General features: G+C 38.1%; 1 protein-coding gene across 4 annotated transcripts in view; it reads left to right on the top strand.

Moving 5' to 3' along the window:
• adcy6.S (adenylate cyclase 6 S homeolog) overlaps positions 1-12,286 on the top strand; it is a 111,570-nt gene that overhangs the window by 72,438 nt on the left and 26,846 nt on the right. For all 4 annotated transcript variants that reach the window (XM_018249986.2, XM_018249985.2, XM_018249987.2 and 1 more), the window contains exons 4-6: positions 7,618-7,767; positions 11,402-11,523; positions 11,998-12,109. In XM_018249986.2, coding sequence (XP_018105475.1) covers positions 7,618-7,767; positions 11,402-11,523; positions 11,998-12,109 — 384 coding nt within the window. The remainder of the gene's footprint in view (positions 1-7,617; positions 7,768-11,401; positions 11,524-11,997; positions 12,110-12,286) is intronic.

Here is a 12,286-nt window from a genome sequence, read left to right as displayed (position 1 = left end):
GCAAACGCACTTGAGTGAGTGCTGCTATTAATATCTCTAGTGGGTTTGGCGCCAGCACCACCCTGCATTTCTGCTTTTAACATGTGGTTCTCATAAACAAAGCTGCAAATTAATAATACAAGACTCTAAGGAAAATTATTATTGTAAATGGAAAGAATGGGGAGATTGTTATGGCAGTTAAATTAATACTGCATTGCTAGACAACAGGGTCAGAATTAGAGAAGAATCTCCAGCACTGCAGTGAGGCAGAGGCCCCAGTCTAAGAGGGAACAAGATATGTCCTACCTGTGACCCTCAAACTACAATACAACTTCCAGCAGCTACAATTCCAGAGGTTCCTAATGCAGATACTGAAATCTAACAGTAGGCACAAATTATATGTCTTTTATAGTTTTGCCAATAGTAATTTTTCCCCTGTGCCCTACCTTAAACTGGCATTGGAGAAAAGACATTAACGTGTGTATTATCCATGCTTAAAAAAATTATAAAAAGTTGTACACCTTAATAATGACATGATCTTGGGTCTGTAGACTTCATTTCACTGCACTGTGTGTGCCAGATTATGCACAAGTCTCCCTATACTCATAACAACACACCTTAGAACTTTTGGGGCCCAGCAGCAACATACATAAGAAGCAGAGTGTATCCTTTGAATGTGGGTGGTAATAGTAGGATGGGTCCCCAATTGACTATGCTCCCAACTGTCCCATTTTCTGCGGGACAGTGCCAATTTGGACAGCTCAGCCCACAGTCCCGGGTTTCTTAGTGAAATATTCAGAGTTTCTCTTTGATCTCCTGCACTGACGCCAGAAATAGATACAAACTTTTTGAAACTTAATTAACATAAGAGGCTTTTTGGCAGAGAGCCCAGAACACGGAACAGCTGCACTTCGATACATTTGTAACAATATAAGATAACACAGAAAACAATTGTAACTATTTAAGATCTTGTACAGTGTGGTACAAACATTTTGCAGTGGGTGCAGTTAATAGGACAGTATGAACGGATTTTGAGCCACTGATTACCTAATTCTGCTCTCAACAATACTCTACTTCTCTCTCGAGCAGACATGTTTGTGTCTTTCCCTGGAACTGGGGCAGTTAGGTAACTGTGGCAAGGATTCTAATAAATATTATTGTTTGTGAAAGATTTTGTTATAAGTCACGTATATTATGATAGAACTAAAGGCAAAGCAGCCCTACTCACCCATACCAGTCTTCCTAAGAGAGAGCTACCCAGCAGGGTCAGTGCCCTCTGTGTTTAGCTGCTTTACTTCCACTACCTGGCACTGATCTCCAAAAAGTGCCCACACGCCTGATTGGTGGTTGGGAGAAATGAAGCATGGTTGCCAACCCCCATGCATCAGAAGCTAGAAAATTATGCATGTTTTTTAACTAAATGTTAAAATTGCAATAGGCTGGAAATGTTTCTGAGTATTGCTCATTTAACTTTGCACTGCACAGACACACATCAAGCTCATAAATCCTGCACCAGCGTGTATAAGCCTTTAATGGTCTAATGCACGCTGAATTCTAGCAGCCTTCCTCAGGCAGTTTTTGCTAGGATGACATTAATATTACAAAGTAACGTAGAATAAAGCAAACTGCATTCTAGGTTATAAACTCTTTTGCACAGTGCCTTCCTCACCTTTTGTACCGGCACTGGTTGTTATGTATGTAACTCTGTATGTTTTACATACAGTATGTAATTCATGTGATTTCTTATATAAGCACATTTATTTCACAACACTGCGCAATATGTTGGTGCTGTAAAAATACATGTTAATAATAAAAATAATGCTATGCAGCTGGTTACTTTTATTCCAAATAAAAAACAAACAAATACACAAGGTATTGTAGAAGTGATACCTATATAATATATTATATAACAATAAAACAATAACAATAAAAATACATTGCAATCTTTGGAGCACCAATGCCACTTTGTCAGACAAAATACAAATTAATAAATGATGTGCCTGGAAAGGCACAGCATATATACTGTTAGATCATTGAAAAGTATTCATGGGCAATAAATTAGAAAATTACAGTTAGAATCAGGAGAAACAGGGCAAAAACTATGCACAAGGATGAACCATCACAGACATAAGATCAAGACCAAATCATGTGATACAACAGTGGGGCAACACTTCTGCAATCAAAATTGCAGTCTTTAGGACATGAATGTCTTAATAATGTCTTCATAATTCTAAAAGGGAACTTTAAAACTGAACGGGAAAGGGAGATCTATAAATTCAAATGTATGGAGTTATTTAGCACATTTAGACAAGACCTTAATTTAGGGTCAGGTTTCATGTGACACTATAGGGCACATTTACTAAGGGTCGAATATCGAGGGTTAATTAACCATCGACCATCGAAGTAAACCGACTACTATGTCATTGGCTCCAGTTTGACAGCCATATTAAAGAGAATAAATATGGCTATACAGAGGCAAATTTAAGCTGCCAATTAGGGCTTTGAGACTTATCTGCCCGTGTTTAGGGGCCTCCGATGAGCCCAACCAACCGATATCTGCCCAAAAATCAAACAGATGTTGATCGGGCAAGTTTGATTTTCACACCAAATTGAGAACTGCAACAGTTATGTAATTCAGTCCTTGCTTCAATGGCTTGTATTGCAATTGTTTGGCCCTAGGGCCCAACCTACAGTATATGGGCATATCAGGGGAAAGATGTGCTTATCTGGTGACCTTGTGAAGTAGATGGACTATTATGTAAAACTCCCAAAGTGTATTCTTATAGTGGCACCACTATGGGTAATAATAAGAATGGAAGACATTGATGGATAAGCATATGTACATTTTTAGTTGCATTGTCTTGCTAACAATTTTTTAAGGATATATGCTTTCAAATCTGCTTTCTAATGTCACTTGTAGATTTATAATGCTCTCTGCAAATTAGCCATATCTACCCAGTCTCAGAGCCACTATTTCAGCTGAACTATAAATAATAAATATTCATGGCGCAGGTCCAATGGTCTTGCAGTGTGAAATGCTTTATAATGATATGATGTTTTGTACACATAATGTAGAGTTTCTGGATAAGAGAGTATGTACAGTACATCCCATAGTTAGATAATGAGCCCCTCTGCCCGTAGAATGGTGTATGTGTATATATAGTCCTCATACATGGTACACTCCATTGAGATCAGTTTGTGGCAGGGTGCTGTCATCAAGCATAGACAGGTATCTTAATATAATACACAAAAGCCGTGAATATCTTGTAAATTATATCCTTATAAACGGTGAGTACTGATGTCATCAGTTATAAACGGTGAGTAGTGATGTAATTTCTGTCACATGACTCACTAAAATTTGTGTATTATAATAAATAAAGTACCCCCAGTTGTAAAATATGAGGATATTATAAGTTACCTCGGAGTTCCATGACCTGTATAAAAACACTCGGCCTTCGGCCTCGTGTTTTTATATGGTCATGAAACTCCTCGGTAACTTATAATATCCATATATTTTACAAGAGGGGGTACTTTATTCACTATATCTGAACCACTCCTGGACTATATATATTGTTAATCTGTGGCTGCATTACTGTCTCTCTTTGTGTGTGTGATAAAATTGCCACCTTGGGGACTCATGAATAAAGATTCTGAATAATGCAAATATGCCATCTAAACAGTATGATACTCAGGGATTTTGACCTTTTACGAACCTGTTACTAAATAGTTTATTCCCTTGGGATGTTTCTACAATATACAGCTAGAAGGGATGCATTGATTTTATTTAATTACAGTCAGCTTGCAATCAGAACAGCAACTTGAAGTGTCACTGTTTTAGAACTGGTTTGGTAACTTTAAAGTAATGTGTGAATGTATAAGGACTGTATATGAAATAATGCCTACCTAAAAGTCTAAACTAAAGGGCAAACATCTATAGAAAACCTTGTTTTGCATCAAAGGCAGCAGTACTAATACAGAAACACTATATATATATATATGTATGTATATGGGTGGAGAAGACATTGCAATAGATTATTTACTGTTGCTAATTTGTGTTTCTATATATGAAACTTATAAACAGACTTGGAAGAACATTTCTTATTTTTAACAAGCAGAAAAGAGTGAATTATAAAGTGTGTTTTGTAACAGTCACGCATTGTACCGTTCTCTGGCAACAGGAAAAACATTTTGCACAGATTAAGCTGACTGCCTACTAACTGAAAACTGTGCAGTGACCTTCATGCTCTTTAGAGGCAATATAGACCTGTTTTCAACTTGACTTCAATAAACAGCTCTTGTGCTGGACATACTTTGTTTGTTGCTTTAAAAACGAAATAGCTTGGGTATAAACAGAACAGTGAAATTGAAAGCACTTTTAATATAAACTTGATGTCTGTATTAATAGTAATTGTGGGAGGAACAGAAGGCATTTTAAAGGAGAAGAAAAGATCTTCTAACTTGTTGGTACCAAATATTAGGCACTCCCAAGTGATCACATGTACTTATCTGAAACCCCCGGCCGGTGCTCCTATTAGAAGAAAACTGCCCCGGCCCAGGATTCTTCCAGCGAGTACCACGGAGCGATTGGCTTCTTCTTTTTTCTTGTGGCTGCTCATGCGCAGTAGCACGAAGCCAAACTTTAAAGAAAAAGGCTTTCTTTCTACTGTGCACGCGTCTGCCCGGGAAATTTGAAGATAGAAGAAACCGGAATCCGATCCTTGGTGCTCGCTGGAAGAATCCCAGGCCGGTGCAGTTTTCTTTTGATAGGAGCACCAGCTCAGGGTTTCAGGTAAGTGTATGTGATCACTTGGATTTGCCTTAGTTTTGGCATCCCCAAGTTAGAAGACCTTTCCTTCTCCTTTAAGCAAAATACCATTTCACGGTTATAATAAACTCCCCCTTGTCTCTAAGCCTGAGATACCATCTGCAGTAGGGAAGGGAGGGATTTGTTTATACATTGCTTAATATAAATATAAATATACAATATAAAACAATAGGCAGAATGTAACAGCTGCCCTATTTTTACATGTTGACCGTAGTTGTTAGTTGTTCCTTTAAATGGTATATATAGATTTAAGTAACAGTTTATTGATGTGCTTGGCACACACATCTTCATGCCATAATGCTGCCAAAACACAACATACGCAAGGGAAAGCATGGTGTCACTCACACACCCAGGGCTCATATACAGCAGTGCTCACAAATGAAAGGTACTTGTGTGCCAAGCTGCTCCTTGCACTTCTGCAATGGAATTTACCCTATTGGATTCGATTCACAATTTACAGTGGATGCAACTCATCCTTGCATCTGCAGTTATACTAGAACTTTGGGGAAATGCTGCATTCTGGGTAAAATAACATGGCAACTTATATTGGAAATTGCTGTTTCACCTAAATGTCCCCTACTCTATATCCACTGCTTTGTTGCGCAATAGCCACTGCTTTCATTTAAATTAAAGCTGAGGTAGTGTACAGAGGAGAGAAGGGGAGAGGAAGCAGCAGTGACATCAACATATTGTTATGTACACCATGTTGTATAATATACATCACAATACAAAATATATTCATGGTAGCGCTAGTAGATATGTCTCTAACCAGGCGCCCCACATCCTTTCAGACTTATTAGGCTGTCCCCTGGCTTTGTATGTCAATTTAATAAGCGGGAGCATCTTATTAACATACAAAATCCAGTTTGCTTTCTTAGGAGGAAGGGGGCCATCCATTGCATAATTGTTAATTTCTCTGAAAAGAAGAGTAGGGATCTAGTTAATATTTTAGTGTTATTGGCAGGGATTATATTGTTGATTAGGCCCAGGAGGCATGTTTCAGGAGCCTTTAATGGAGGTACTGCCAAGGCTTCTACTATGTATGCAGTGACTTTTGTCCAGCCTATGATTAAGTGCCCACTGGCACGAAACGCATAAGGCTATTTATCTATTTTTTAGTCTAAATAAAGTTTTTGACAAGCCTGTTTGTGGCATCTGTGAGTGCCTGCCGTTTTTCTTATTTGGTTGTTGCCTCCACCTCGAGCTGTAGGTCTGGGGCATGAGCACCCAGGCCCCACACATTACTGGTGAGATAATTTTTCTAGGTTTTTACATTGGGACTTTCTTTCCAGTATTTGGATATGATAGGGCTCGACTGCACCATGTGCCAATAGTATCCGTCCACATCTCCACACCTTTTACATGTGGGGGAGGGTATTTTCCCTATTCTGTGAAGCCTATTAGGGGTGAAATAGATTTCTCATCAATAATTTTTTCTGAATTAGTCTCTTAAACTTATCAGAATTTGGTAAAGTCTGTCCGTCACCTCTCCCACTGATCCTCACTCAAGGTGGGTGACTATATCTGCCTGACACTTTCTTTAGGCTGACTGCAATGGAGGGGAATTGGGGGACTGTAAATGCGCATAGATATAGGAGACCATCTTAATGGAGTCACAAGCAGATACCTTTTACTCCATTTGTCATATGTTCTTGTTGTATCATGGACAATTGACACATGGTAATATTTGTCAGAAAGCTGTTTTGTGTTATAACTGGTCACTGTGGTTAATTATATTATATGATGGTACAGAGATTGAGTTCTATTCCATCCTGGCCATCAGTGTAGAGTTTTTAGGTTCTTCCCATGTTTGTGTGGGTTTCCCCTGGGTACTTTTCTCAAATTCTACCTTCATGTCTGACTGGAAGGAATAAATCAAGCCTAATACAAACACCTCACTCTGTATGAGTGGGAAAATATTTAGTCAGTGGGACAAAGACCAGACTTTGCACTGTGTTCTTGCTGTTCTATGTTTTTGTTGAAGGTCAAGCAGATTAAAGGATTTGGGGGGGGGGGTGTATTCTTTTAGATGAAAAATAATCTGTTGAAATACTCTGTTTAACGATTTTGTTTTATCCTACAAATATTTTACTATTCGTAAAAAAAATAGATATTCAGTTTAATATATTTTGGGTTCATGTTATGTGAATAGAATATACAATTTTGCCTTGTTACATTGCAGTTGTATTAGGATTACGTATAACTGTTCAGTTTCTGCAGCTCTCCTTGTGTATATTATGTTCTTCCCACCACTGTGTACAGAAAGAAATGGAATTAAATCATGTCAACTTTTGAAATGTGTGCAGGAATACAAGGCATGCACCAAAAAAGGTATTCGGTCAAAAAGATTCCAAACCATTATGTAATAATCTTACCTGTAGATTAGCTTCTATATTGCATAACAAAATCCAATATTGTCAGCTCTTGTTCACAACTTTAAGGGCCTGGATCATTACAGTTATAGGAATGCTGAACCTCTAGGCAGTAAGCTCAGTATTGGTGATGAGCGAAATTTTTCGCCAGGAAAAAGATGCCCATAGACTCAAATGGGTGAAAAAATTGTTGCACATCAAAGAACATTTGTCTCCCGTAGACTTCAATGCATTTGGCGAATTTGTTGGTGTTTGACAAATTTCTGGCAAAGCAAAATGGGTCATATTCGCCCATCGCTACTCAGTATACCATATTTGACTTTAGTTCTCCTTTAAGAAAAGCTTTCAGCTTGCAATGTGGTTTCCCATATGTTGATGTCAGACAAGAATTTTTTTGCAGATGCAGATTAACATCCTACCATTTACCTTTCTCTCATTTAGCTCAGTGCCAACGTGCTGATCTTCCTGTGTACAAACATCATTGGCATTTGCACTCATTACCCAGCGGAGGTGTCCCAAAGGCAAGCCTTTCAGGAAACAAGAGGATACATCCAGGCTAGGCTGCACCTACAGAGAGAGAACCAGCAGCAGGTACAAGTGAAGTTACCTTTATGTTAACTTATAGGGGGGAATTCTAATTATAGGGGGAGAGACTATTTTTGGAGTAAAAGTGGTTGTTAACTGGTGTAAAATACTTTCTACATATTCACAAACAGAAATCTGCCTAAATTCCAACTCAACCTCCACTTATTTTTAGTAAAAGAAAGACAGTTTTATGAATTTGTCTTTCAAACGACATAAAAATGGCGCAAAAACAACATTTTAAATTACATTATTTTACTAGTTTTATCTTAATGGATTAGGCAATATTAGCATTTTGAGTGAATATGTTATCAAAGGAAAAGTAAAAAATGTTTTCGTTTTAGCAGCACTTAGACAATTGACCTAAGAAAATAAAACTTATTTTTGATAAAAATGCCTATATTATGCAAAATGCCATTTTTTTGTATTAAGACCCTTGTGTCTTGTTACAGAAGTGGAATTACACAAACATCATGTAGGCAGATTTAGAAAGTCCAGGTTTTCCTGAGAAAAAGATGTAAAATTTTCCTAGGTAAAAAAAATCCCCTCCCCCAGAAATTCCTATTTGATGGCTGACAGACAGGCTTAGTAAGAGCTAAAGACAAATTCAAATGTCAAAATTAAAATGTTGTGCAAAAGACAAAATCTGAAAAGTGTCTGTTTAAAAGATAAATTCACGAAAGTGAAAGTAGATGTTTGTGAACTTGGTGGTAAATGCAACATTTTTATCTACACTTTTATTTAGTCTCAATATCACCACTTTTGTGAATTGGCCCCATAGTGTATATGAAATAAATGGCCAACTGGTCTTCATTATTTATTTTTATATATGGTTTTTTTTCATTATTTGCCACCATCTGACTGTTTCCATCTTTCAAATGGGGGTCATTACTCTTTTAAACAACCTATCTGTCTATTCAGGCCCTCTCCTATTCATATCCCAGTCTCTTATTCAAATCCGTGCATGGTTGTTCGGGTAATTTGAACCCTAGCAACAAGATTGCTGCAATTGCAAACCAGAGAGTTGCTGAACAAAATGCTAAGTAATAACAATAAATAATAAAAAAAATAGAAATCAATTGCAAAGTTTTTCAGAATATCACTCTCTACATCATAACAAACATTACTTTAAAGTAGAGGGCTGTTTACTTTCCAAACCCTTTTTCCAGCGCAGTTGTCTAGAGATTGTACACCATAAACGAATACTTTTTTCAATTGCTTTCAATCTTTTATTTTTTACCAGTTTCCCAAAATTTAAGTTTAATGTTCCTGTCTCTAGTAGTGCTTCAGTCTGGCAGCTCAGTGATCCAGGACAATTCTGAACTGTTACAATTTGCTGCTTTTAATTGATACAATTAGTTGGTACATTTCTCAGCAGTATCTGTGGAGTATTAGCAACTATTGCATCAATTCTAACAGCTGCCTTTAATGAAACTCGGGGATTCTGCTCAGAGGAGCCAAATGTATCAACAAAATGTAATTTTGAACAGTTAAAGGGTCAGGGCACAAGCTCAGATTTGGGGAGATTGGTCGCCGGGCGACTAATCTCCCCGAATCTGAGCGTGTGCCCTGACCCAAAGAGTCGGCGACCCCCCCGAGCTGCTTTATAAGGAAAAAAATTTAACTTTACACTTTATTGCAAAAACTCTGCAGAATCTGCACAGAGGGGTGAGTAAAAAATTAGGGGCATTTGTCGGGGGGGGCAGGTAGGCTGGGGGAGAGGAGAGAGGGGGTCTACCCAGGATAGGAGGAGGTTTTTTTTTTTGAATTGTCCTTTAAAGGTTGAACTATAACAGGCATTTGCCATGGGGCTTCAGCATGAGAGACCCACAGATAGAAATGATTTATTAAGTCATTAGGTATTTTCACATAATAAGTAAGGAATGGCCAGTATGCAGCCAACCAGCAGTTGTTGAACTGCAACTACCAGCATCTCAATGAATGAAAGCTGTAAATGGAGGGCTGCAGGTTGGGCATTCAGATTTGTGTCATTGCCTTCCTCACAGTTCTCCTGAATTGCCAGGTTCACTTTTTTATATCTCAGACCTTGTTTGTTATCTATTGAGCAGCCACATGTTAAACTGTGTAACTTTAATTCTTGGTATATTTCCTGTGGGGCAGTTCTCAGAAACCAGTTGCTGCTTTTGAAAATTTCTTCTGAGCTTGGATGGGTGATAACTGGGTAAATATTGTAACATTGCTTCCACCTTCAACAATTCACTGAGCCTGCACTAACGAAACTTGTCAATAACACTCCAAAAAGTCCAAGGGACACTTCCTAGTCTTGTTGACCTTGCTGCTGCAAATGACACAGTTGACTACACACTGTGTTGTATACTTTCTGGTCTCCATGACACAGCTTTATCTTGGTTTTCTCACGAACCAGGTTCTGGCACGTATTTGCTTCCATTGTCCCTCTGAAAGGGCAATAGTAATGTTTGGGCGTTCTGGTGCTTCCTTATGAACTCTTGCTCATCTCCCTTAACTCCTGCTTTCCCTTTTGGTCTTAATATATTGCGTGTGTGTTTATATATATATATATATATATATATAAGACTGGAGCAAACTCTTCCTCTTTTACATTGCCCATATGTAAAGCACGCATATGTTCTTTTTAAAGGAACAGTTCAGTGTAAAAATAAAAACTGGGTAAATAGATAGGCTGTGCAAAATAATAAAAATTTCTAATATAGTTAGTGCCAAAAATGTAATCTATAAAGGCTAGAGTGACTGGATGTCTAAAAGAACACAACTTCCTGCTTTTCAACTCTCTAACTCTGAGTTAGTCAGCGACTTGATCCTCAGTATGCAGCTTCGATTCAAAAGCAAACAGTTATGACCCATGTGGTGCCCTCTCAAATCACTGATTGGTTACTGCCTGGTAACCAATCAGTGGAAAACAAAAGCGCTGGAAAGCAGGAAGTAGTTATGTTAGACATCCAGTCACTCCAGCCTTTATACATTACATTTTTGGTTAACTAACAGTATTAAAAACATTTTTTGTTTTACATCTATCAACCCAGTTTTTTTATTTATACTGAACAATTCCTTTAAGGATGCCATGAATCCAAATGCCTGGCTGAACCTAATCCTTAAAATCATGTGACTTTTTGTCACACAAACAAGGAAGTGAACAAAATTTGTGCACGCAGTTCTCTTAAACCTTTCCTGTGCTAATTTGCATATACAAATTAGAGTTTGAATTCGGTTCAACTGAATGGCAAAAAGAGTGAATTCGGTGCATCCCTAGTTCTTTTATTGAGTATGAAACAACAGCTAGAACAGTAGGCAAACATGCAGACCTCTAGTGGGGTTTTATGACAACAAGCAGTGTAGGGGGGTCCATGGACCGCTTTGTATTAAATAATCATTTTCATCTAAATTATCCCCCTCAACATATATTATATTGGTAAATCAAGGTGATACTTGCCTGAAATAGCATTTGTATCCTTTATCAGGCAACTGATGCGTGATAAGTTCTTAATGCACCTGAAGCAGCCCTGTGCATTATTACGCTAAGGGAGGTGCTAAGCAATTGGTTCAGAGTACCATTGTGAATGTGGTGGTTGTAATGGGCACAAAGTGGTTGATAAAGGTAGAGTTGGCATTGAATCTACATCAGTATTTCTGCTGACATTTCCAGGAGCGACTCTTGCTCTCTGTCTTACCACGCCATGTGGCCATGGAGATGAAGGAAGACATCAACACCAAGAAGGAGGACATGATGTTCCACAAAATCTACATTCAGAAACATGACAATGTTAGGTATGCATAGACATTATCTTTATTTGCAAATTATGCTTTCAGGACTGTAAATCAAAACCATTGGTGATGCCACACACACACTTTCATAATTCGAATATACAATGAGCCACAGACCTTAGTCAATCATTCTGGATAATTGCTAAATCTGGATTTGTACAGCCCGAAATGGCTACTAAATTTAGTAGTCAACTTGGCAATGGGCTGCCCATTTGGGAGTTGGACCAAACAGGCAGATCATAAACTAGTTTATGGCCTCCCCACGAGTATGTGCACCACTGCATAAAAATAAATGTTTAGGGACTAGATTATTCTGTTTTGAGCATTAAAATTGCAAATTGCCCATTTAAAATTTGGCCATCCTATGGGATGAACTATCTGGTAAATTAATTTATAAATTTATTGCTGTTGGCACTGATGCTAGCAGAAATTAGATTAAATGTATCAACTTTTAATCACTACACCCTTCTTTTTCAGTATCCTGTTTGCAGACATTGAAGGGTTTACTAGCCTTGCATCCCAGTGCACAGCACAAGAACTGGTCATGACACTGAATGAGCTCTTTGCCCGATTTGACAAGCTGGCAGCAGTAAGTAGCACTGAAAACCTACTTAATGGAAAAGGTTTCTAGAACACACAGTCTGCTTTTCTTATGATGGCTCGTTGAGTGACTTATTCTATGTGATGTCTGCATCATTCTGGCAAAATACACCTAATGCTTTAATCGGCCTCCCATAAATCCCCCTCTTCAGTATATCTGAGTTTA

Source organism: Xenopus laevis, chromosome 2S, assembly GCF_017654675.1.
Source record: "Xenopus laevis strain J_2021 chromosome 2S, Xenopus_laevis_v10.1, whole genome shotgun sequence".
Lineage (NCBI taxonomy): Eukaryota > Metazoa > Chordata > Amphibia > Anura > Pipidae > Xenopus > Xenopus laevis.
Note: the sequence above shows the minus strand (reverse complement) of the source record. Positions and strands in the feature narration are given on the sequence as shown.